The sequence below is a fragment of the Micropterus dolomieu genome, linkage group LG05 (assembly GCF_021292245.1).
Source record: "Micropterus dolomieu isolate WLL.071019.BEF.003 ecotype Adirondacks linkage group LG05, ASM2129224v1, whole genome shotgun sequence".
NCBI lineage: Eukaryota > Metazoa > Chordata > Actinopteri > Centrarchiformes > Centrarchidae > Micropterus > Micropterus dolomieu.
In genome coordinates this window covers 6,505,074-6,532,649 of record NC_060154.1, presented here as the reverse complement: position 1 = coordinate 6,532,649, position 27,576 = coordinate 6,505,074, and the positions used below count along the sequence as shown (strand labels likewise).

The 27,576-nt window shown below is 38.9% G+C and overlaps 1 protein-coding gene and 1 long non-coding RNA gene across 13 annotated transcripts in view; one reads left to right on the top strand and one right to left on the bottom strand.

The window, feature by feature from the left end:
• The first annotated feature begins 2,665 nt into the window (after positions 1-2,665).
• LOC123970731 lies at positions 2,666-26,946 on the top strand. The gene is made up of 3 exons (XR_006825046.1): positions 2,666-2,842; positions 25,848-26,214; positions 26,348-26,946. It is a non-coding gene; the product is annotated as an uncharacterized LOC123970731 (long non-coding RNA).
• The window catches only part of LOC123970727 (ephrin type-B receptor 1-like), a 102,418-nt gene continuing 98,619 nt past the window's right edge, over positions 23,778-27,576 (bottom strand). For all 12 annotated transcript variants that reach the window (XM_046048951.1, XM_046048959.1, XM_046048957.1 and 9 more), the window contains one exon: positions 23,778-24,519. In XM_046048951.1, coding sequence (XP_045904907.1) covers positions 24,408-24,519 — 112 coding nt within the window. In that variant the 3' untranslated portion in view covers positions 23,778-24,407. The remainder of the gene's footprint in view (positions 24,520-27,576) is intronic.

The following is a 27,576-nucleotide window of genomic DNA, read 5'->3' as shown; positions in this document are numbered from 1 at the left end:
AGTTGTTGCTAAAATCAACACTTGTCCATTATGATTCTATGAGCTTCCTTAATACTGTAGCTAGCAGTAGTGACAGAGTTTGCTACAGGTGTGATGGTGCTGACTGAAACTCAACTACAAAGGACTGAACAGACTCCTGCAGCACAATCCAATGTTGCAACAACCCTTTTCAAACCATATTTCACTTCGTAGGTACATAACGCTTCTCAACAGCCTCCATCAGATACTGTAAAGGAATTTCCCCTCTTTAAGGGTGATATCACACAGAGTTTGCCCGGGTCAGATTAGGGTATTTTGCCGAGATAAATGTGTTAGTGTTATCACTCTATACTGTTGTTGCCATTTTCTCCTCGGCCGAGCTCCAATAAATATTGCTGCTTAAGACATCCCGAGTTGACCAGCTGACAAGAATTTCCTTCACAGATACAAAAACATTTTAAAACTTACATTATGGCCTACAGCTGGATAAAGAAAATGTTTAAGTATTAAGACTTTTGAGTGGCTTTCATTGATGAAACTAAATCAATGCTTTTTAAGATACTCTGTACTACGATTACAAGGACCAGTTATAGTTCCTGGTTGGTAAATTTTACGTGTTGGCAACAGCAAATCAAATTTTGGTGCAAAATCTAGCCGATTCCCAAGCAGACCAAATACACTATGGTCTGTCCTTTCCGTCCACTTTTATTTGAGTCAGTTTTTGTATCCTCAGCCCTGATAACTTCATAGTTTGTGCTAAGAATCAATCCCACTCTCTGCCATACAAATTAAATGAAATAAAACTCACCGTCTTTCATTTCAGTTAAAGTCAGATTAAATTAATTAGGTGCCCTCCCATTCACATCCTTCTTAATGTTTATGAGAGTTGAGCTTGTTCTATTAAAAATACACTCATGAGTCAATGAGTTGTTAGGATTTTTATATAGTGCTCCACATCACTTATTACAGTATTTCCCAAAGGGTTCAGTGTGTTGAGTTATAGTGACTTTCACAACTCTTTTCTCAATTACGTCACAGCTTAGAAGTTATTTTACTTTGCTCTTTATCTACATTAATCTATAGAGAATATAAATCAGGAAATTATAAAACATCCAGATGAGTCATGCCCTTTCACCCTCTTCTTACTCTCTACTCTATCTGTCCTGTCCTCACCTCCTTGTGAAAGCTGCAACTAATTTGATGCTGGATAACTCCCTGCAGTACTGAGAGTGATAGAAAGAGACAGACAGAGAGAGACAAAGAGAGGCTGGGGGGAGCAGTAAGACGAAGAGAGCAGTCAGTGGAAAGAAAGGTAGAAAGTGAGACAAAAAAGGAGAGGCAGACAGAAAGAGATGGATAATGAGGACAGACAAAGCAGAATATTTCACCACTGGAAATATTTCACACTTCACATAATATTTCATTCTTACCGTTAGATTCTTGGGTTTGAGATTCTACCCAAGGCAGACAGATTGACAGACTATTTTTCATCAGCCTTGCGTTTCCTCCCCAGCTCCTGCAACTGTAAACCTAAATGACTGCCATAAATCCTCCACAAATCCACATATATTTTTGCCATATTTCTGGTGACAGCTGATTATTTCTGCAGCATTTAATATTTGCGTTCACAACTACAGTGTATTCATCTAAGTAACATAATCAAATTGATTAAGCTATCATCGCTTTGTGGGTGTGTGTTGATTCAATATAATCAAGAAGTCATTTAGAGATTAAAATAAGTTTCCTGAACTGATTTATGATATAATATATTTAAAAGGTATAATGTAAATGAATATGGGTTTGGCAGAATTGACCATTCACAGTAATTGCTATTGCTACAACAAATTCTCGCACGGCATGAATGCAGTCTAAAGTGAAAACGATGGCATGATTTGGCATCGATATTAATAATAATGTTTAAAACAATGAGTCTTATATTCAGACAGAAGTCGACAAAATTAGCCAGCAACAATCACTTTGAAATGAAAAATGCAGATTTTATCAGCTGTAGCTAACTAGCTAATTAAACTAATGTTAGCTCTATGAATTGGTTGAAAATGCTGTCTCTAGGTAACTTTTTATGTTTCCAGCTGACTTGTTTAATCAAGACTGTAAAAGGGTTCTTAAAAATAGTAGAACTGAGGCTAAAGCTACATGTCCCGGGCAAAAAATCCTCAGATGATATATGTAAGACACATAATGTTAAATAAAGAAACCGCATTGTTTTTATATGCAGTGTGGCTTGTTGTCAAACCGTGTTTCACCTTTAAAGTCACAAGAGAAAAGGCTTTTAGGATGAGATCTAACCAATGTGTTTGGCAAACATACAGTAGTGCTAATAACTCGCCTTACATTGGCTGGTGATGCTGGAGTGTAAACTTCCAGAGCAGGACTGAGTAGCTAACATTACTATAATAAGACCTTGGGCGAGTTCAATCTCAAAACGTTTTGCACCGGTTTGCAACGTTTACTGATTGAACGACATGTTTCCTTGCAACGTTGCGCAACCTTCTGCAACGGGCTTCGAGGTATGTTTCCATCCGTTTGGTGGGCGTGTCTCAGGTGTTACCTAATCAGCTGCGGCAACTTTGTAACCATAAAGTGTTAAAAACATAAAGGCAGGAAAATGCAGTGCGCTTGCGTACACAGCAGGGTGTTCAAGGCACCACCGTTTCCGTTGGAAAAAACGTTTTGCTACACTTTGTCGGCGCTGAACTCGCCCCTGATATGTTGCCGCTGCTCAACCTTGCTTCCAACGTTGTCCAGTGGTCGCTTACGGTATTGTTGCAAATAAATTCCCACGTGGCCCAAAACGCATTTTCCCTTTACAACTGTTTACAGGACACCTCAATCTCTCAACAAGGTCAGTCATTATGAAGCTTTAATCCATTTTATATTTGTAAAACATGTGGTGTTATCTCAATGTAGTGCATAGATTGAGTGGGAACTCACAAGCGGTGAGTTTTAAAGTTTAAGCTGCACAAACACTTCTTTGCAGAAAAAAAAATTGGAAGAAAGTGTCACGGGATCCAAGTAAAATAGAAAACTTAGACTAACTATGATCTGAACACCTCCATTGTCAGCAAGTCTGATTTATTCAGCTGGGGATTTGAACCCTGGAACTCTAGAGTAGGTGACTTACTGACTGAGCTGCTGGTGAGAAGCTGTTTCTGTACACCTTCTCACAAGTTGAGATAGTGACGTCAAGTGCCTGACCTGGATATTTTTGTCAGTTTAAAATTAAAACGCTTTCAACATTCAATATGTTGGTGACAAAATTCTGAAAAAATCACAGAATGTCTGTGTCGATTTTGGTAGCGTTTGAACAAAGACTTATATATATAGATGTAGATGTTAATTGATTTAGCGCATTCTGAAAAATACAGAGTGACTGAATCGACCATAGGTTGCAGTGAGGCAAGCAGTTGTCACATATCAATTGATGTCCTGAAAAAATTTCCGCTCTCTAGGACGTACGGGTGATTTTCTTAGATATTTTGAAGTTTGGAATCAGAAATGTACATTTCTTGTAATAAGCCACACACACTTTGAGCAATGATTAGTAGTGACCCTAAACCGAATTTTGTACAAATCCATGAATTACGAGGTATAAGCGAAGGTCAGACAGAGCATCTGAACAGACGTGTCAAGTTTGGTTAGCAAGAGAAAAAAAAACAGATTGACATATCAAAATTCTTTTGATTACTTTTGATCAGCGATGTCTGTAGGTGATCCTGCCAAAGTTTCAGGTCGATTGGCTAAACAGTCTGGGGACAAGTGTGCAAAAATAGGTTTCATAGAAAAGTGAAAAAAAGTCATATAATTTGACATTTTTAGAGCTGAAGACCATTGGACCAAAGATGCAGATGAATCCAGAGATTAAAATAATGAAAGATTTAGAGATAATTGCAAAAACATTAAGTTGGTTGTTATAGCGCCACCATGAGGTCTATGAGTGCCATTTTTTTGAGTAGTGGGTGGAATTTGCTGCCCAAACACCTTTAGCTGAGAAAAACAAGAAAGAAGGAAGAAGAATGAGAACAAAAACAATAGGGCTCCAGCAGCTTCACTGCTTGGATCTTAACCTTCACAGACAAATGCACCTCCCTCTAAACTCTTTAAATGCAAATACAAATAAAATATACTAGCATTTACAAAATACTGTCACCTAAGGTCATAAGTCTGAGTCACAGAAATCCATCCCAGAAACCATAAATAACAAAGTGAGATGATTATCATGATGAGCTGCCTGTCTTATATGACCCTTGACTCTTATTCTACCACTGGGGCCACAAAATCCCTGGAGTCCTTATTACTGTGCTGGAAGAGCAGAATTAAGAATATCTGTCTATATTACATATGATCTAGTTTTCTAAGTGCATTGCTGTGTTTCATCCTTTTACCTCCCACTCTCTTGAGAGGTGAGCAGACCGTGATGACAGTATGCAGAGCTTATGATGCCTTTATGTGCCTTCACTGAATGCCTTCAGTGTTAAAAATATGAAATTGTTGCATGAAAATGTAGCTATTCCTCTAGATGAGAATCTAGGTGCTATTTAAACATCAGTCATTGCCAGACTATTTGTGATACCCTTGTATAATTATTATAAACAAACGACTCCATGATGGAAATGATTAGTAATATGAGTCACTGCTAATGTTTTTGTAAAGCCCATATTTTCCGAAAACCATAAACTTTAAATATTTTTTAACAGGAAGTAACACTTCCTCTCAATTAAGAGAGGATAAACAGCTAGAAAGTGATTTTCCATCTGTCTTTCACTCCTTCTACCATCTGCCTTTGTGAGAAACTCTGAAGCATTAGCTCTGTTTGTGTTGGAAGAACATTAATCTCTTCCTGCTTTATGTCACAAAGTAATCTAGCACATCTCTAGTCAAATTTGACCCTGTGGTACACAACAGGAAGTGTAGTGTTCGATCGAGGCTACCAATAGTCCTGAACATGTTCTCATTCATTTACAGTAAATATCCCAGGTAGCCAACCCGGAATCCAATGCAGTTGAATGTTGGTGCACTCATCTTGTGTTCTGGCATCAAATCCGACCTGCATACAGCTGCCACATTTTGCTAAGATGTTGGGGTGTGGAGTTGGGCTGAAAACAGCTCCAGTTAGTAGACTGGTGTCAACGCCAGAAACAGGACCAATGGACCTGGGAGGATTCTGGCATGTAATTCGTCTAGAGTCTGGCAACCAGGCATACAGGGTTTAGTCTGCTTTTGACTTTTGGCTACCTGGCTATACTAATGCAGTGGGAAGCTACATGTGTTACAGTAGCTTTAATACTAATAATAAGTCCAACTTTGCATGTTTGTTTTTCTGATACAACATACAGATCTCTTGTGTAAAGCTCTCCTTTGCGAAAAAAAAAAATACATTTTGTTTCATGATGGCACCTCTTGTTTTTGCATTAACCAGTCAGAAAGCTGTTGGTTTTCAATCTACAGTACATATATGGAGAACTTGTTTTCATACCCATCAAATAATTTCACTTTAAACCATGTGGTCAAGTTGATGGACAGCCAGATGGCAACCTGCTACACAAGAGCCACAGACTCTAAACAAAAACCTAATTTAGTTTTTCTGCTAATGGCTCCCTCTTATCAAGGATTTGTTGGTTTTTATTGATGTTTCTGTAGAATGTATGTTTTTTAACTAACCCCAAGTCCATCCTTCCACCATTTCTAGTTTCTGATGTGTGTTCTGTTTTGGAGTTGATTTGTAAGTCCACTACCCATATTGTCATCCTGGTAATGGATCTCAGTCTCATACCACATTGGACCAGACAGGCTTAGGGTCGTACAAGCTGACACGGCACATCAAGCCAACAACCATTTTCTGCTACTGTGTAGTAAAGCCTGCAACCAGTACAACATTTCATACCACCAGCACAAGACTGCCGGCAGCGAGAAACAGAGCTTACCTCCTTGGCAAACCTTTTAACTTTTTTTAGTAAAATGTTTTTGTTGAACAGAAACAGCTATGTGCATATATGATACATAAATGAGGACTTTCCTAAAAAAAACAACATGTAAGAAAGGTTTAGTGATTTAGGGAAGGACTGCATTTTGTATGAGGTAATGAATAATTTTCACTAAGAGGCAGGATTCACTTATTTATGTGTGGTTAACTACATCCAATTTATAATGCATGTAATTGAAACAGTTTGCGTCATTGCCAGTTAAATAGAAAATCAACATCTGTTAAGAGACTAAATGAATTGTTCCTCCTGTTGTGGAAGGTGGAACAATTAAGTGTGGAATTTCTCTTCAAACCTGATTTTTGGAAAATGATGATGGCTGACCTCTAGTTAGGGTCCTAGTGATAACTTAGTCATCTGTCTTTGCAGTGAAAGCCATGTATTCTCTACAGTCTTTTTCTATCTCTCCGTTGCAGCTAATTTTTAAAGTGTCTGTCATGTTGCGTGGCAATGAAGTGCAGCACAGTGCTGAAAAACAAAACTGAACAACAGGGGAGCCACACTGTTACAATCAGTGTGTCTCTTGTCACGTCCTTGGCTGGGCTGGTTAGTATGGAGATTTGGTGCTGGAGGTTAAATGAGGAGAAGACTTTCCTTTTGGGAGAAAACCAGGCGCCTGCTCTGGCTTCTAACCATGTGAAATATTAACAAGGCCAGGGACTTTACAGCGGCTGCACCACCCTGGCCTCTGCATAAGACAAAGTGCCGGCATAAAAAAAAAAAGTCTTTTTTCTAAAGAGGAAGAAGATACAGAACAGAAGGGAAGCCACAGATAGTTCAAACTCCAAAGGATGTTGAAAAAAGGAATACATGATAGAAATTCAGAGAAAGACAATCTGTCACTACTTGTTTGAGGACTCAGGCGCACTGCTGAATGGAGTCATCCAACACATCTGATGAAGTGTTAAACAGGTAATCAATCACTAATTTAAAACAGATTATAATTTAAAGTAACCCTCTGAGCCCCGCTGTATGTGAGTCACTCTGAGCTCAGCACTTACACTAACTCTAACATGATGCAACCGTCCTGCAACTGAGAAACAGAGAAAAAAATATGCAGAATACCCTGCTTAAGTATGCATTTCTTCAATTTTTAATAATGTCTTAAATCATATGTTGGTAGTATTAGTCTTATGTTCTTATGTTAGGGCTTTTAGTAAACCAGAGACAGACACTGACTCATTCCTGATGTTGCACAAAGGCTGCAATGATGCTCATGTCAGCAAAATTGTAGGCTTTTTTTAATCACTGCAAGAAGAGACTGGAATTCAGATTTGTACTACAACAAGATTACTTGACATTTGTTTACTAGAGAATGGCAAACAGAAAAAGATGGAGATAAGGGAGAGTAGGAGAGGATATGAAATACAACAAAGAATGCAAATTGGTTTTCAATCTGCCATAGTTGAAGTTCAACTTTGCTGTGTGTGTCAGTGATTTTCTTTTTGCTTTTAATCTTGACTTTTCGTCAGCTGAGTTGCAACAAAGCATCTAACCACTTAAATATCTAATTTAACCTGAAGGAAGCTCAGATGTCTTCAGGGAGAAGGCTTTGACTTGAGAGCAGAAGTATTTTCTGGGACATGAGGAGACATGGGCAAAATGAGGCAGGCTGATTGCTATTCTGAAACGTGGTGTTGTGCAGAGAGAGGAAGACAAGCCCAGCGAGAGAGAAAAATGTGTGCACTGACAAAAGAGAAAGAAACAAAGAGTGTGTGTGGGTTTGTATGAGGGGGAGAAGGTGTGGGGACAGACATATGCCACAATTACTGTAAAGATTCATTCTCATACTCGTACATATACATACATAGTTCTTCTCTTTCCCTGTCATGCGCGCACACACAGATATTGTCAATGAGCCATCCCCTCTTTTTAAAGATGATTTATAAAGAGATTAAACGAGTGGACCACATTTCTCTACAGTAACCCGTTGCTAAGGAAATACAAAATGTAGTCTCTCTCTCGCCTTATGGTCAAATTATCAAATCAACATGTAGGTGCAGTCTTGAACACAGAAGCAGGATAACATCAGGGCTTGTGTGTGTGTGAAACCCCTGTAATCTTGGCTCAATATGCTGCTTCCCTCTTGCTGTCGCTTTTATGTGGTGACAATGGGGGAACCTGAATGAATCAGACGGGTGTGATCTCATGTTAGGGGCAACCTTGCACCACTGCGGCTGCTGTCTGAAAACCTTGTATCTCCAGAATCCCTGTTTTTCAAGTGTCATTAAAATGAAACATTAATCAGTGTTCTTATTCTCTACTAACTCAGAAACATTCTCTTCAGCCCAAATATTCAGGAGGCATCTCACTTAGTTTGTGAGCGCTCTACTGGTTCATGTGCATGCTAGTTGTCTGGGTGGAAACAGTAGAGAAAGAGAGTTGTATGGCTTATAACAAGGACTTATACGCACATCACAGTGCCAGAAACAGTAATGAAGGCAATGAAAAGGACACAGTTGTGAACATTTGTCAGAAATTGGGAGAATTACAGGAAATCGGGAGAGGGCAATGAAAAACGGGATTCCTCCATGAAAATTGGGAGGGTTGGCAAGTATAGCCAGGAGGTGGTTAGCTTAGCATAAAGACTGGAAGCAGGGGGAAACAGCTTCACGTGCTCTCTCCAAAGTGTAAAATATCTAGGGCTACCTACTAACATCTCTAAAGCCACAACTTGTGTTTTTTTTCCCATTTCTGTTTGGGTACAGATTAAAACAATAACAAAATGGGTTAATGTAAGGTTTAGAGGTACTGTAGAGTCGCTCTTGTTCCTCCACTACCTCTACTCTGTTATCTCATATCACCACTTGAAATTCTCTGTCTCTTAATGTACAGACTGGGTGTGAAATTGGTGTTGTCCAGGGACACTCAGAGGCAGCAGCGGAATGCGCCCCTAAGCCCCGCCCACTTCCTTTCGGCGGTCATGTTAACTGATTGGGCTGTTCAAGAAGAGCAAGCTAGTGTAGGTACAACTGCGAGCGAATCTGGCAAGACTACTATACTACTATAAACTATATAAATAAATGAATAAATAAATAATATTTATATGTCCCGTGCTTGTCAATCCTTCCCTTCCTCCCTGATTTCTCTGTCCCTCTCCCTGCTGTTCTCATGAAGCTTCAGTTTCCCCAATTCCCAAAATCTGCTCTTGCTCTATAATTATTAGAAATAGTATCACTTGGGTGTTTTTAACTTAACACATTTTTCAGTTGTGTCGAAACAGAGAGACAGAGTTAAGTCAATTTATTTGTAAAGCACATTTAAAAACAACCAATGTTAAACAAAGTTATATGATTAAAGAGAGGAGCAGAAACAAATAGGCATGAAAAGAAGCCCCTCCATCACACAAGGCGATGGTCCTTTTAACTTCACTGTTGCAGAAGAAGCGACGCCTGCTACTCCAGGAAGACATAAAAAGCTTAATTTATGAGGTTATTATAAAGATAAGCTCTAACGTTACATGTGATTAGATAAGATCAGAGGAGTAGAGTCGCCTGGCTGAGTGGGAGGAGGAGGTGAAATACTGCCTCCTATTTGTTTGGAGCATGTGCCAAGGAATGAAATATTATACCTTTACGTGAATATTTAACATTTAATTATTGCTGATCAGGTCTCAGCTTTCTGCCGTTTAAACATTCAGTGGGTCATGTGGTTTCCTGTACTTTGACTGTATCAGTGTACAGCGGTGGTTTTAAAGCAGTGTTTGGTTTCATTGTCTTCATTCTTTAAACATTTTCCAGCAGAAGACTCACACCGTAAAAAATAAGATTAGACTGAACTACTTCCTACAAACACTGAGGGCGTCATCAGAAAGCAACACAAGAACTGATCCCTCCAGAAGAATTGCTGGCTAAATTTAAACTTCAGAGGCTTCAGGGCAGAAAACAACAATGGGACTCAGGAAACAGATGGGGGTGAGGAAGGTAAAGGGGGGGGATCAGGTGGAAGGAAGAAAGAGATGGAGAGGGAAGAGGAAGATAGAAGTGTGAAAACGCAGACAGAGCAGAGATAACATGGTGATATTTTGACCTTTGACACTGATTGAAACTTTAGATTTAACTACATTTCTTACTACATCTACCTGAAAGTGTTTTTTAAATATTAAAATGTGATTTTTAATTAAATATGTGATCCTTACTACTATCGTCTTAACTTACAGGACAGCCAGGGTGTAAATATAAAATAAAATCTTAATTTTAGATAAATCTCTCAACATAAAGAAGCTATAACTCAAATAAAGCTCTTGGGTAATTTGCATGGCATTGAACCAAGATTCTCTTACCCAAAAAAAAAGTAAGCTTAGCTGCTCAGAGCGATCTCCTGAAAAATGTGTTAAATTTATCAGGATCTGTTAACACTGAAGAGGATACACTGTGCTTCTGGAGAAAACACTGAGCATGAAAAAGATAACATTTAAAGATATTCATTAACAGCACATTTTACCAAACTCTACTTCTACCATATAGATTTACCATGTAGATAGATATATTAACCTCAGTAGATGTAATGTGAATCACTGGACTGAAGCTCTCAACATAGCTGTGACATGATGAGTTCAGAAGTGATTTAAGTCACGTCACTGCGGCAGTTCAAAAAGGCAGGAATGCCATAAACCTATAATAAGGTGTTTACTCCCTTCGGGGGTAAAGAGCCACTCTGACCAGAAATTTACTGCACTGTTATTCTTGTCATTTCTGGAATTTCCTTGACTATTTAACACTTCTTGCTCCCTCTCCTTCTCCACAGAGGTTCATACTGCAACTTGTATACATACGTTTGAATGGGCTGTTTGTAAAGATTCTCAGTCATCCAGGTCATAGTTATCCAAGGTGGTTTAAAATCAAGGGCAACTGGACTTGGTTGAAGATACTGAAAGAGGCTTCTTCAGTTTGAATGGGTTGCTTTAAACTTAGGCTTTGCGAAGTTTGTCTTCACATTTGATGTACATGAAAGCTGGAGTGTTGATATATCTTTTTAGTGGGGGCTCTATTTAAATAGCAAAATGTCAAACTTTGAAAGGCCCAAGCTCCAACAAATTCTATATTAATTACAAATTTAAAAAATTTGTCTAATGGGGTGCAATAATTAAAGGTCAAAATCTTTACCTCAAATGTGATAACTTAAGACGCTGCTGAGGGATGATGCATCTTGGCACAGTGTTCGGGAATTATTAAGTTATTCTGTAGTTAAAGGTAAACATTTTTGAACCTTAAAAAGACGCAACAGCTACCCTATTGCATCAGTCTAACTTTGATGAGTCCATTTGTTCTCAACTCTGACTGTCAGCCTAGATAACTAACAATAACGACCCTACTCTATCTAGGGCTGAATCCCAATGTCCACCCTCTGGACTTTGGTAATTTGTACTGTGACATGCTCACTGTCATTGTGTCAAGTCAGCAAGTGCAGTGGGCTGTAAGAGGACAGAACCACAATGAGGCAGGGCTTCAACCTAATTCAAATGCAAGTTCTTGAACCTGTAACCTGTCTCAAAGTATTTTTCTGAAAGGTTCCTAGCGGCACTGACATTGGTAACTGTTGCAATATATGTGCAGGATCTGACAGAGATAGATAATGGCTGATCATTGTAAAACTGTCTGTGTACATGAGCAATAACGCTAATATACTAATACTCACATTAACTAAGTATTCTCACACAGTAAGTGGTCTGAATTTCTTTTAGTGGTTAGATGAAAACCAACCTTTTAACCTCTAATTTTGCAGATTATTGACCCTATATATTCTTTATGTATACAACATAAAACCTCACTAATTATGAATTCTAGAAATTAAGTCTACCAATTGTTGAATTGAGGTTTTGGACAGCCCTTAGAACTCTTGAACTTGGAGTTCCTCTTTACTGTAATTCTAAAGTGCGAAGAAGTCTGTATTTTTTGCCTCTTAGTAGTGGTGTGACGAGATCTCACGAGATTAAATTGTCACAACAATTCTCATCAGTTAAAAACCTGTCTCGTGAGACTCAGTAAAATCACATTTTTCACATGCTGTCAAGCCACACTTCTCACGCAGTATAATATTGATCTGCTCTAACCAAAACAGAGATATGGTTCGAATGTTAGCTTTGTTCTCATTTTTTTTTTCAATTGGGGGCAATAACTGATCAATTCCCAGGTGGTTAGCCTGGATATGCCGCTTCAAGTACGTGGTGGTTTTTCCAAAAATCTTATAACCATGCTTGCGTCCGATATAATTAGGCATTCTGTTTTTTTTTGTCCGCCTCACTGTATTTGAAATGGGACCAAACACTTCTTTCTCTCTAGCATGTTGTTTTCCATCACCAGAGTTCGCATCCTCCACGGTAACGTTTTCCTCACGCACCAGGCGTCGCCCCGATCAGCCAGCACTCAAACCACAGGAAGAAAAAAACCCACCTCTGAATGAACTGTTCAAGTGATAATTTAGAGGGAGAAAAAAATATGGCCTGTAATATTTTGTCTCCTCATACTGACAAAAAGAGATTTTATTAACGTGTTCGTTTTATGGATATTTTAGTGTCGTAATTTTTCATCAACAATATTGCATGTTAATATGGTCACAGGCAGAGTTTAAGGACATTGTCGCTGTCTCGTCTTTGTGTCGTTTTACTATGGGGGAAAAAAAAAGGTACCAGTGGATCAAAAGCATAATGTACAGCAGAGTAAAGGGCAGGTAGACTTCTCATTAAATGATGATGTTTGTCTGTGTATATTATGACTTTTCTATGGACATGTCAGAGAACAAAGATAGGAGGGAGAGATTCTGAACGTGCAGAAAGTTTTGACCATGAGCAGAAAATGCTGAAACACAGGAGCTATTGAAGTCCGGTAGTTTCTAACTCAATTAAAATTAAATAATTTATCATAATGGTGAAAAGGTGCCACAGTCACATTTAAAGAGGTTGGTTCCCCAAAGACACAAAGAGGAGGGAAGACTGAATTATGTATCAGCAATGATTATATTTAAGATGTTGATCTACAGGAGAAAAAGATCTGATAGCAGCACAGAATGACTGCACTGACTTATAGTCCGTTATTGTTAGGTTATAGATTTTGAATCATCACCTGCCACCTCAATTTTGTGTCTCTCTTTATATAAATAAAAAAAAATCACCATAAACTGGTGCAGGAAATAAATTGTTTAATACTCAAAATTTTCATATAATTCCGCACTAAAGATTTCTTAAAAATAGCGTTAAAACTCATCTCTTCTTGATCCTGTGAACTCAATCTTGGATCTTGTCTCGTCTCGTCGTTTAAGTGTCTTGTCACACCCCTACCTCTTAGCAACACTGCAGTGAGCTAATCTAATTCCTGTATATCCGTGTAGTTACTACTGGTCAACCTCACACACCAGCTCCAGCTTCTGATGCCCAGAGAGGTGAGAGGTTCCAGGCTTTCCATTGCCAAGTCCTACAATGCTTAAATCTGTTCCTGATCCTGTCTCTGTACCTTGCAGATGGCATCTTCACAAGGTAGTGATCCTGCCTTGGTTTTCACCTGCAGGTAGCACCCTCAGACTTGGCTCTTGGGCCTTGGTGTTCCTATTATGAATGAGGTCATTTCATGAGCCGGTCACTAGTGAATTCATGAAAATCCAGTCCCACAAAATCATCTTTCATTTTATCCAGTAACACTCAAGCAATAGCGCTCAGAAGTAGACTCAGACAAACACGAGTAGGTGCTGTGGGGAGACAACAGTCTAAATTGAGGTAAACCCTTTTAATATACAGTCTATGGGTAAACCAGGCTTTTACAGTTGTCAACAGACATTTTACAGAACGAGTAAACAAATTAAAAAAGGGAAAGGCAACATGAAAAGGGTCAAAAACAACCAATGCAGGCAAGACAGAGAAGAAGGCTACACAGCAAAGCCAACTCAGATAAAGTGTTCACTGGAGAGCACAGACTATATACTGCAGTAATTGACTAATAAGGGGCAGGTGTGCATGCTGGAGACTAATCAGGCGAATGAAGGCAGGAAACTTGTTGAGGAAGCCTGCTGGAAAAGCGAGGAACAGGATCAGGAAAAGTTACATAAAGCAGAAACGGTGGATGGGGGATAAAACTGTGTCCAGTCCAGTTAAAGTGAAATACTGTAACAACATTTCTATCCAAAGAAGTGTCAGCAAAACCACCTTAAACAGAATCAATCAGAGTGGTGATAACAGACCAGCTTTCTTTGTCATTCAGTAAGATAGTCTTACCCAAAGACAAGACGGGCAAAAAGTGTCTTTATTTTCTTCAATTGTGATATTACCACAAAAAAAGAACATTTTATTTACTAGTTGCTTTGAGCAACCAGCTTGCCTGGGTTTTGCTTTTGCTGATAAATGTGTAACTCAGACTGCTCAGAGCACAAGAGGTCTCAGTTGAGATCTGTGCAAATCTCTCCAGCCCTGTGTCATATTTATTTTAGCAGCCTAGTAGATAGAGATAGCTGCTGCTGACTGCTGCTCAATAATAGATAACCCGTTCATTCGTTTAAAAAAAACACTCACTATACATCACTATTCATCGTTTTCCAGCAGAGAGTTCTGTGAGAGAAAGATATAGGCGGATGAAAAAGAAAGAAATACAGCCAGAGAGAAAAAAGAGGGAATCACGTCGTTTCATCTCCAGGAATGAAGTCCGGAGAGCAAAATGCCTCACACCAGTGGACCAGTGTTGGAAAAGAGAGTCAATTATTTATCCGGGGAGCTGATGAGAGGAGGAGTGGAAAGACAGAGTTGTGCTGGTTTGGTTGTGCGAAGATGACTCACTGTATGTGACACACACACACACAATACAAACACACAAACAATTTCATATATAATCTCTTCTCTTCCTTCCTCCATCTCATCTCTCTTAACCTCCTTCTGTCACTAATTTTTTTCCAGCAGTGATGAAGTCATGCGACCATTCACCACGCCCGGTGTTGTGCTGCCCACTAACACGCCTGGCCAGACTTTGGTCTGCTACTACTGAAAGCCATTGACCTTTAAAGCAGAGGGTTGGAATGACACATATGATATCCATAAGATATGAGCTCCATTTACCTCCTCATTTACGTGGTCTAAATGTATTCTCAGCGATTTGCAGCCCTCCCTTCAAGACTCTGAATGGTCATTTGTTCAAATGGTGACCTAAGTTTTCATTTTCCTGGCAAGTCACTTCCACTTGCTTTCATGCTTAACATGGTATTTTGCAGAGCAAGGCCATTATTTTCGGTGGAAAGCATGTTCTCCTGGGCAGCTCTGCGAGCCATAATGGTTTACACCGTTGTGATTTTCACTCAGGTTTTGTGGACAAAGTTCAACTACATTGAACTACATGATGTGCAACCACTGGCATTCTAGCACTGACAGGTGAGGGGAAAGCATAGAGAAGAATGGAGAAGATGCTGAGAGTTATGTAGTAGCTCTACTTTCTGATCACAGGGACTTGGATAAACAATCTCTAACATGGCAGAATAAGTGACACAAGGTAGAAATATTAGATAATACATTTAAAGGGGCATTATGTAGTTTTCAGCAGCCACTGGTTGTGTGGTTTTTAGATTGCATCTAGATATGTGCCTGTACGTGTGCTTGCTTCAAATGCTTAAAACTCCCACTGCAACTTTACAGTAATATGATAATGTTACAATGACTGCATAGACCTTCTCCAGATCCTTCAGGTTTCAGGGCTGTCGCTGGGAAATATGGACTTTCAGCTCCCTCCAAAGATTTTCTATTGGGTTCAGGTCTGGAGACTGGCTAGGCCACTCCAGGACCTTGAGATGCTTCTTACGGAGCCACTCCTTAGTTGCCCTGGCTGTGTGTTTCGGGTCATTGTCATGCTGGAAGACCCAGCCACGACCCATCTTCAATGCTCTTACTGAGGGAAGGAGGTTATTGGCCATCTCGCGATACATGGCCCCATCCATCCTCCCCTCAATACGGTGCAGTTGTCCTGTCCCCTTTGCAGAAAAGCATCCCAAAAGAATGATGTTTCCACCTCTATGCTTCACGGTTGGGATGGTGTTCTTGGGGTTGTACTCATCCTCCTTCCTCCAAACATGGCGAGTGGAGTTTAGACCATAAAGCTCTATTTTTGTCTCATCAGACTGCATGACCTTCTCCCATTCCTCCTTTGGATCATCCAGATGGTCATTGGCAAACTTCAGACGGGCCTGGACATGCGCTGGCTTGAGCAGAGGGATCTTGCATGCGCTGCAGGATTTTAATCCATGACGGCGTAGTGTGTTACTAATGGTTTTCTTTGAGACTGTGGTCCCAGCTCTCTTCAGGTCATTGACCAGGTCCTACCGTGTAGTTCTGGGCTGATCCCTCATGACCTTCCTCATGATCACTGATGCCACACGAGGTGAGATCTTGCATGGAGCCCCAGACCGAGGGAGATTGACCGTCATCTTGAACTTCTACAATTTCCAATAATTGCGCCAACAGTTGTTGCCTTCTCACCAAGCTGATTGCCTATTGTCCTGTAGCCCATCCCAGCCTTGTGCAGGTCTACAATTTTATCCCTGATGTCCTTACACAGCTCTCTGGTCTTGGCTATTGTGGAGAGGTTGGAGTCTGTTTGTTTGAGTGTGGACAGGTGTCTTTTATACAGGTAATGAGTTCAAACAGGTGCCGTTAATACAGGAAATGAGTGGAGAACAGGAGGGCTTCTTAAAGAAGAACTAACAGGTCTGTGAGAGCCGGAATTCTTACTGGTTGGTAGGTGATACTTATGTCATGCAATAAAATGCAAATTAATTATTTAAAAATCATACAATGTGATTTTCTGGATTTTTGTTTTAGATTCCGTCTCTCACAGTTGAAGTGTACCTATGATAAAAATTACAGACCGCTACATGCTTTGTAAGTAGGAAAACTTGCAAAATCATCAGTGTATCAAATACTTGTTCTCCCCACTGTACATGTATCAGGCTTCAGCAACACAGATGATACATGTTTCTAGGATCAATTAATTAATTAATTACCCTCAAATCATAGAGGTGGCAGATCAGTAAAAGCTCATATGAGTTGTTTTTTAAATGTGCATATGGGTCCTTTTAAGTGCAGGTTCATATTGCTGATTAGCTGCATTTTGAATTTAGTATTATAGTGAAATATATGTAGAATGTATTTTTTACATTTCAATTGCAGGCCACACTTTACTGTAATCAAATTTAATTCTCTGTCATTCAGCTACAGTTAATGGGTTTATGTCAATTACACTCCTGTAACGTATATTCATAGTACTCATTAGCAATTTGCAATAGTTCCTGTGCTGCTAATCTGTTTCATATGAATTGATGGGGCTCTCACTGCTCTGAATTATACACTGCAGCAGACTCCACAGGCTGTCAGGTAATGGATTTTTTTATTAGCAAATCTAGCTTTAAATGTGATTCAATTTAGCCCGCCTTGTGGTTTTTTTAGCCTTTGTAAATTTTTTGGCAGCTTGGCTGTGTTAAATGCCTCTAACGCTCTGAGGAGAACTTCACTGTGTCATTCAAAGTCATCATTGCAGGTTGTAAACTTTGTCATTTATCAACAAAGAGTTACAGTCGCAAACATGAGTCACTCACGCGTTTAAAAAATTGACTCTCACTCCCATGAATTAAATTTAGCCTGCTGGCATAGAAGTGGAACTCATTATGAAGTTTTATTACCCTTTTTATTACTTTTCAGAATGCAGTCATCATAATCTACTAAGGAATTTATTGCACAGTGTACCAGGGAAGATTTAGGGTTAATGTTGCCTCCAGTAGTGAACATCAAGCAAAGCATATTGAGGGTTCCCATTATTACAATTGTAATTATTATAATTATTATTATTATTATTAGCAATGTTTCCTACCGTGTTACATACCATGTCCTAGTAGACTTAAAATGACTTCATTTTGAAAACTTCCATGTGTCTGTCTGTCAACCTTAATAACTGATTATTATTTTGAGTCTCACCGGCTTCAATTATAATTGGAAAATCAACCACTTCCTTTTTCTTAATCTTCTTCTGCCCTAATTAAAAACCAATATGTAGAAAAGTTTTGAAGTGGTGATGAAGGTGATAAAATATGGAAATGACAATAAAGCTTTGTTATTACCCCAAATTAGGAAATATTACACACAAAAATACATGTACGTTTAGTTTGCCCAAAAGTAATTCACAGACAAAGAAATGTAGTTTGTTATTCTACATTTGTTTGGGGTCAATTAAATACCTGAGTTCTCATGAACAATCATCATTTTGAAACATATCACTGGTTCAAGATCATGTTTATAATGCAATGTAAACATGTAAACATGCAATGCAATGTATACAATTCTGTATCAATATGATTAAACAATGTTAGGTATGTTTTATGGGCTGTTCAAGGAATAGTTTATCAGTATTGTCAATCTATCTTGCAGAGAGTTAAATGATTGGTACCACTCTCATGTCTGTATGGTAAGTGTGAAGTTACCGCTAGCAGCCAGTTAGCTTAGCTTAACATCAAGCAGTGCCCTTTTTCAGTATGAAGTGCTAAATGGTGTTTTTTGTGTAAAAATTGTGGATTTTACACTTAAATGAGACATAATGTGTGAGATTTAGACATTTTGATATGCAGATTTTGTTAACTACATAATATATAGAATATACTGTATGTACCCTTCAATTTCCTCTTCTCTGGCCTTCATCTTCAGCTTGACTGTGTGTTAATTGAGTGCCGAAGCTGATCAGTTTGATTGATTTGTCTTCTTTATTGACAAACAGTGCATTGTAAATGTAAGACTCAGAAAGTTAACAGCTACAAACTCACACACGCACGATGTACAAACATTTTACTGTACACTGAACAGCACACACACATTATATTACACACGCACACACGCACGCACACACAAAGATGCACAGGCGTGCGCACACTCATTTTATATTACACTATTAATTTATAATACATTACAGTGGGATGCTCTGACTATATGAGCAGTAACACCTATAACAGTATTGTAGGTAAACAAGAGAAAGGCAGACTACAGCTGATTACTGAGCTGTTTTTTCTTTTTTCAAGAGAAACCAATATACATTACATTTATACTAAAACGTATGGCAAGCAGTAGGAAAGAAAATAAATAAAAATGTAATCATTTAAAAGGAGAAAATCTTTTCTGCATATCCAGAATGTATATAGCCAGACTGCTTTAGCTCACGTTAATGGAACACTGTGAACGACTGGACACATGGAACAAAAGTTACCGGCTAAAATTGGATAACAAACCCTTATTTTTCGGTAGACCTTTACTTTCACAGTTTTGGGATAAATGCTCTAAAAAAAAACACAACAACACACTGCAGGTTTCTTTTGCGTAAAGTGATACTTGCCGGGGCATCATTAAGCGATGCAAGATAAAAATGTTTGCGAGAATAGTGCATCTAAGAATAAAACAAGTGCTCGACACGCTTGCCTTTAAACCATTAGTCTGGAGACTGCAGACTGGAAGCAGTACAGAGAGGTTGTGGGCATTAGGAGAAGAAAGAGGACAGCCGGGTATAGCAGGGAGAGCGAGAGAAACAAAAAGAGAAAGTGTAATCTCTCCACACCCAGGCTCATTTTTATTCCAATACGAGAGTCGAGCTTTGCCTTTCACGCCTCCGCCCCTTGCTTTTCTCTCTTCTTCTGTTATCCTTCCCTTCTCCTCTGCCTCTTCTATTACCTATTCCCTTTCACTTTCTTCCTTCTCTTCATAACTCGCCTCCTCTCATCTCCAACATCACCTACAGTATCTTTTACACCAGAGTAACAGGAGAGGAGAAAAGCAGCCCAGACAGTCCAGCTTCCCGGAAATAACTGCAATTAAAAGATAAATCCACCCTTAGGCACTTGGAGGAGCTTCTGGTGACACAACTTGCATTTCTGGGCCTGTGTTGTTGTATATGTTGTGGTATATTTTTCCTGTTTCAGTGGTTAATTGGCCAAACCTAATGTGACATCATGTTGATACATTTCAAGCACAGTTACAGTGGAGACTAAATGGAGTTTTCTATCTGTAACATCTGCAGTAAATGTCAGGTTTTGGTGTCAGTCCCTCAGAGGGCTGGCGAGGGTTTTTGTCTGCAGCTTCCATTTGTACCACCATTCAACAATGAACGGAGAGAATGTATCATAGTTGTCTCCACTGGCAGTAATCCCAGCACACTAGAGTGCATTTCAGCTGCGAAATGTTGAGTTTTTACAAAGGAGAGAGAGTGGTCACAACATTAACGTTCGCAAACTGGTCAGATGCTCCCGCACTTTTTAAGAGCAGCAAGTTTCATATCAAAATCCTAATAAACAACAAGTATAACAAATTTAGAAACCTTTGAGGGTGGATCTTTCCACTTTAAAACATAAGAAGCTGCATCCCAAATCCATACTATATAAAGTTCTGAAGTGGGAGGAGCTATTTCAGGTGCCTCTGTTTCTGCAAGTTAAAGCCCCATTTATATTTCCCATAGACAATGACCCCATTTACACTTAATCATTTAATGAGTCTTGGGCAGATCAGATAGCTATCCGATCTCAAGAAAGCGTAGTGTATGTGTAAATCCAAGAAGCATTCAAGACGGATTGAAGTCCGATTCTAGCCAGACCCTTAAAAGATATAAATGCATAGTATACTTTTTATAGCAGTATACAAATAAATCAACAAGGTAGGAAGTTACCCTATAGAGTTTTTGACCACTAGTAGCACTATGGATTTATGTTTTTAGATGTGGGTCAAGTGCACATGCACAGACATGCGGGTGACGTGATTCACATTATAATGGTTTCACATTATTCCACTCTACTGCAAAGCAACATTAAAGGTCAGGAAAGAAGAAGACTGATAGCAGGTAAACATGGATGTAAACAATGCAGGTTTAAAATGTAAAAACTATGGCAAAATGATTTATAAGGAAGGAAATACATTCAACATGTTTGTTAGACCTCAAGGATACACACAGTGTGTTTTGATGATTAACACTGAATGTAAACAGAAACACTGTTTAAAAGGAAACTCCACAGGGCAACTTTAACAGTTCATCAGGAAATTATACAATATATGCATCGATGCATGTCAACTTTAAAAAGTGTCCATCAACAGCAAACTCAAAAATAATTTATAATTTGCAGAGTGAACACACTATTGAGTTTTTACCCAAAACCTGCTGAGATTTAGTATGTAGTATGGAGTTGTGACACAGTTAGTGTCTTAGAGAAGCATTTTATCTTTAAAACGTCTACAGTAACAGTTGTTTCCACTGATTTTACAATCAAATTTCAATACTTTGTTGGTCTGGTTTGGATGATAAAACTCTGTTTATGTGCCTAAAATAGTAAATTGGAAGCTTGGTGATTTGTATTTTTCAAATGGGAAACATTTAAAAAGCTTGATGTCAAAACTCCCCTCTAAAAAGGATTAAAAATGTAATTTAGCCTTGAATTAGAAGATGGGCCCAGAAATTCAGCACTGATATAATCAGAGAGTGTATTAACTCTGTTTTCTTGTATAATAGTCTTGTTCACATTCACAAATAGAGCACTCTCAAAGGTTTTAGTAGCTGGATTTAGGATGGATTTAACTTTTAATAAGCACAGAAAACTTCAAACACCAACAACAGTTGAACTCCATGAACTCTTAAAAAACTTCATCTTGGTTTAATCTTTTGATGACTTACCAGAAAATTATACCATTTTATGCAGCAATGTAGACAAAACTCACATCTGTTGTGTTCCTGAGATATCCTCTCTGTGGTGTATATTTGTGCTCAAACCATAGTATAAATTCAAGACATGCTGTAAATCATTTATGCCGTCATTGTCTTTTCACACACACACACACACGCTGACACAGGAATGTGAAATGCCTCTGAAAGCTCACATCTAACCTTGTTAAAGTTACATAATGTATTAAGATGACTGCCTGTGTTGATAGCTTTTATTTCTGCCATGCCATTTTTTGTAGGTGGCATTCAATATGAGCTTTTAGGCACACTCGTCTCACTGTTGGTTAACCACTCGAGCGAGCGCTGAAACGGTTTTTCCAGAGGCATCTATTTACAACGAATTATGCCTCTGCACCACTGACACGCTCCCAGTTGATCTCAATACTTCCTGATAAAATGTTCAATAAGCTATCGTTGCCAAGCAACAAATGCAATTCTGGTCGCGCCAGCGGAGCAGTGTTTCATCAAAAAGTGAAAACGGACATGTTTGGAGGTTTAAAATAGTCACTGGCCTCTTAATGTCATAGTGTTCGTAAAAAAGACTTTGGGAGTCCAAGAATCGTTCTGTAGTCATGCAGCGGTAAAACGTGTTAAAGGCAAACCTCTAAATACTTTCACTTCTGTCATTGTGAGGAGCCGATGACAAATAAAATCATGACATCCAATCTGTGCTACTGATAAAGTGGGTGCACTCGCATGACCAGAGGTTTAGACTGAAGGCAGAGCGAACCTGCTGTTGTTGCACATCTGGTAAGCTGTTCAGTGCTGAGATAAAAGAGATGTGCTTCTCAACCAGTGTTCCCCAGAGTGAGATCAGGCCTTCTTGATATAATATTTTGTGGAGACTAGTGAGTCAACCATCCCATTTATGTACTAAAACATGATGAATACGATACACTGGCAATTTGCTTCTTGACCCTTGGATTTTACTATATACTATACTACTATTTTCTTGTTGGATCTTTTCTCTGACATGTCTGAGAAAGCAGCCTTTGTTGCTTGTAAGTGAATGTTGCATAACGCCCAGCATTGTAAAGGTTGCTGTAGACAGACGAGAACAGGGATAGGTCACTTCATGTCTTTTCATCTGCAAACTGACACAACAGTATTAATCAGTTCTGTCAATTGGGAAATGTGACTGTCAAAATAACGACGTGTCCGGCAGCCTATGAACAAAAAAGTGAATTTATACAAAGGCCTTGCCTGCTGCTGAAAAGTGATGATTACCATCTGGACTGCAGCCATACAGTTTTGACAGAAATTAGATTTGTTTCATGCGTGGACAGCACATGAGGCTTGCATTTCTGGTTTGTTCATGCGTTGTATTAATGCCTGACTGGCAGTCAGCTTTAGGATTTGCAGCCAAATCACAAGAACATTGGATGAGAATACCTTTTCTGTCTTTTGAGATTCTCTGGCCGCTGCTGTGTGTTCACAACAGGTGCGTCTCAGCAGCTGGTAATGACTCAATACCCGCAGTCTCTTAAGCAGTTTTTCCTCATCTTCTATACTTTCAGTTGCTTTGCGTTCTGGCTTGGAAAAGGACTTCTTAAATTAGTATGGTTTAATATTTCTTTATCTGATTTTGTTTCCATTTTCTGGTCTATAATTGCCTTTACTCAGAGTGCATTTGTGCTGACTGTAGCCCGTCATCCATTATGAGTTCCCTCTGAATCAAGTATTTTAAGCAGGCTACCCCCATGCGTGGAAGAGTCTTTTCATGGCTGCATGGAAAGTAAAAAAAACTACAAAACCTATTTTTCCGTGTTTTTTCACTTTCTTTTTTTAGACTGCAGTCCACACCACTTTAAAGTTTGTTCCAGTGACGAGTCAGGCAGAGGAAGATAATCATAGAGAGCTCACAAATACTCCAGTAACAATTAATTGTCCGATGCTGTTGGCAAAAGTGAAAGAAAATGAGCAAATAGGAAATAAACATCCCATTTCATCATATTTACAGGCTCTTCAATATGAAGATATAGTCACAAAGTCCCATTTAACTTTTGCCTCTTGGTCTGCATTCAGATCTGAGCATTTTTCACCAAGCGATTGAAGTAGTCTCAATAAAACATACTAGAGAAAACAAAGCCTGCTATGGGTCTCCAGAAACACTGCTTTAAAGACTTTTTTCAGGCTTTTGGTCCAGTTTTTATCCTTTCATATAAATGTCTGTTCATTCAGTTTCCTCTTCACAGTAGCAGTAGTAGTTTGTGTGATGTATCCTTGGATAATAACCAGTCCATGTTGTCCTTGAACAGTGAAGCTGGTAAAAACTGGTCTTTAGTTTTCAATCATGGAAGTAAAAGTTATCCTGCCGGCAGATTTTGGGTGAGAGGAAATCTGTGTTTGTGATTGTACCACTTAGAGACCGAAAAGCTCAGACACATAGAGTTTTTTGTTTTCAATCATAAATCATGTCTGCCCTGTATTTTCTCTTTCACTAACGCCGCATTGAATTCATTCAGAGAAGTATATAGTTTAAATCAATTTGGAAAGCTAAATTGTATGAGATAAGTCTGTCCGATGACTGAAGGAGGGACCTGGTGACTGCTGAGGCCATGCAGACAAATAAATGGCCACAGTGGTTGTTAAAAACATGTAAAGTGGTTTAGATCTCCAAGACCAGCAAACTGAAGTGTATGAGGGGAAAACCAAAGCGTAAAGATGTCAGCCTGCTCATTCAGACTGTACACACGTCAAATATTTCATACTGTATCGCTCCCCTGTGTGGCTACACAGATTCAGTAGGAGACTGGTCATCGATGTTGTGCCTCATTGACTGAACACTGGTCAGGATTTTCTTCTGGTGTCCGGCTAGAGACACACCAATCCTCTGAAGATCTCTGGAAAAACACAAAAAGAGGCACAGATGTGAGGGTGGCATCATCGTCAAAAAAACATCATATTAATATGTCAATTATTCAGGTTGCTATGTGAAGGTATTTAACACCAATAAATCATTACTGCATTAATTATGGGCTGCTTAAATAGGAATAAAAAAGATGCCAGTGCACTAAATTAGCAGAGCATGAACATGCAGTGTATATGGGTAAGGGCTGTCTTTGGGCTGTTTGTAAGGGCTGTTTGAAATAATAACAAAGTTGTAGCCAGTGTTTAACTAATCATTTCCAAAGAGAAAAACTTATATATTTCACATAATTATCTCTCAACCTTTTAGCTTTTTAAATGTATAGATACATTCTTTTTTGTGGATAAACTGATTTAAGGATTAATAAGAGCACAGAAAAGTCTTATGTTTGCCTATTTAAATGTACTGTTAGAAACAGTATGTCTTGCAGGCACATTACATCAGTAAGGTGAAATATAGTGTGCACAAATGTGGGTAGTAACGAGTTACTCTGTTGAAGAAATTGTACTTGTCAGAATAGTTTCAATAGAGAAAAATCATTAATTTTACTATGTTACATTTGAATGCATTCATCACTCTACTTTTATTATTTATTATTTTTGCATTCACGATCTGGCGCTCTGTTATCCTACTGTGGCAACATATCAACATGACTCTATTGTGAGCAACTTAATGGCTCAAGCTACAGAGGGAGTAAAGCAGGGCTTTCAAATAAAGCCAGCAGCTAATATTTACAGACAAATTAACAGTGCACAGGGAAGCTGGCTCCGATTGTGAACACTGGTCTGAGGTCAGTACATCAGAGAACCATGGTGACACTGAGCTGACATTGAGCAGTTAAGTGTGTATGTTGACTTAGTGCTAATAAGTTTAATAATATATACACACACACTACATCATGCTTTAAAACTACTACTACGCCTGCTTTCTGCCATAATGTAAATTTTCAAGCTTACAGTGTGCATTTGACTAGTCATGCTAATTGGTGTAGCCAGATGAAGAGAGACAGTACAGTAGAGACCAAATTATGCATATAAAAAAAGAATCTAATATCATGTGGACATGACTGATACAATATTTCAACCACAGATGGTCTTTCTCAGTTCAAATTGAAGAAGTGAACACACCTGTATTTAAATGTTTTATAAACTAGATTAGGGAACAAAGACCACGCCTTGAACTCATCCCATTTCCGCGCACCAAGTACTTAGCACACCTTTTCCGTTCACCTCCCCTTGACTCAGCTTTCTCATCCCCCACCCAAACCACTTCTGCTTTTTCTCTCTCTTTGTCTGCATACAGGAAATGGGGGGTTCGCGCATCTGTCAACAAAGAGACGGTTCCCCCACTCAGAGTCTCGACTCCCACCGTTTCCCGCGCATCTTCTCGCCAGCAGACACCAGTCTCCTCTTCACTCCTGCATCCATCAGCTACGGATCCGATTCCTACCCTCACCCCTTCATCCCTCATCTGTCTTCCCCTCAACCCCTCATTCAATACACCTCGACCCTTACCCCTCATCCCTCGACCCTCTTCCCCATCCCTGCATCCCTCAGTCCTCCCTCTGGACCCTGTTCTTATCATATAATCCCATCTCAGCTCCATTACAAGCAATAAACCAACTCAAATCTACATCTATATGAAGGTGTAGTCTTTTTTTAGTGAATAGGTAATTAATGATGAGACTTCTCAGCATTATCTACTTATTAGCCTAAATGAGTCATCTGATATGAGACATTTTCAGAAAGATCAGAGAATGATTTGGCCACTTCCCTAATCTTATGGTCTTCATGTCATTGCAGAGATGTGGATGTGGGGGGCTCACACCTGATCTGTGGCTGTCTGTGATGGGAACTGGGACTTGGGCCATCTATAGTGAACTCAAGTTTAAGGACACTATAACATGCTGACATTCTTAGTATTTACTTTTTGACCTAACCGACATGGTCTATTATGTACATGATTTGCTGATATATTTTCCAAATTATAATACAATATAGGAGACAACCAGCAAAAAAATTAATTTACTTATTGGCTTACTTAATCTAGTTTTATATTAATGTAATATTTTGTGATCACATTTGAGAGATACAGACTACGAATAGTATGCTTGAATATGTGGCAGGTTATCTAATGAGGAGATGAGGAAATGTTATTACATCACAAACAAATACTGGTGTATGTTCACTTCTTTACCTTTACCTAAGGAAGACCATCTGTAATAATTAGTCATAACCAATGACTACTGTTTTCAAGTAAATATGTTTGTATAACTCAAGTATATTATATATAATATTTATTTATACTTCTACATGAGTACAGTTTTTGGCCACTCCACTCACCTCATTTGCATCATTCATCTTATTTTACTGATCAGATATTTTGTCTGCTACAATTTGCTTTCAACCACAATGAAATAAAAGGATCCAAAATGTGCCTGAAATATAATTTAACACACACAAACACAACAGACCATAAAACAAGAAAAATAAGTTCAGGAAGGTTTACCATCCATTTTATCTCTCAATAGCAGGGCCTTGCCCATGAAAAAAGTTCACTCGCTCATAGCCAACTCTGTGTGACCCTATCTGCTGTCTCCGCACTGGTACTATGTATGTAAACTTCATCAATCCATGTGGTGAAATCCATCCTCTATGTCTGAGCCTCAGTGCAGCGTACAGGGCCTAACAACAAAATGCATTCCTTCAGTATATTATATTAAGAAAATAAAGCTAAGACTTCCAGAATTTCTCACAATGGCAGATGGTGAAAGGAAATGCTGATTAAAAATCTGACCTCCAACATTCTGCAGAAGACTAAAAGAGACCAAACCACGAGCAGAAACACCAAGTATGCGTGGTATGTGACATAGCTACACGAAAGCTAGGGTTTGTAGGAATTGCAGGCTTTGTTGAAAGAACAGCATCACCAATACCAGAGTAATGAGGCTTCTTATTGTTTTGACAGTGGTTCAAATTGTTAACAGCAATTACAGTTTATCACAATTAATGTGACATAGATATATTAATGT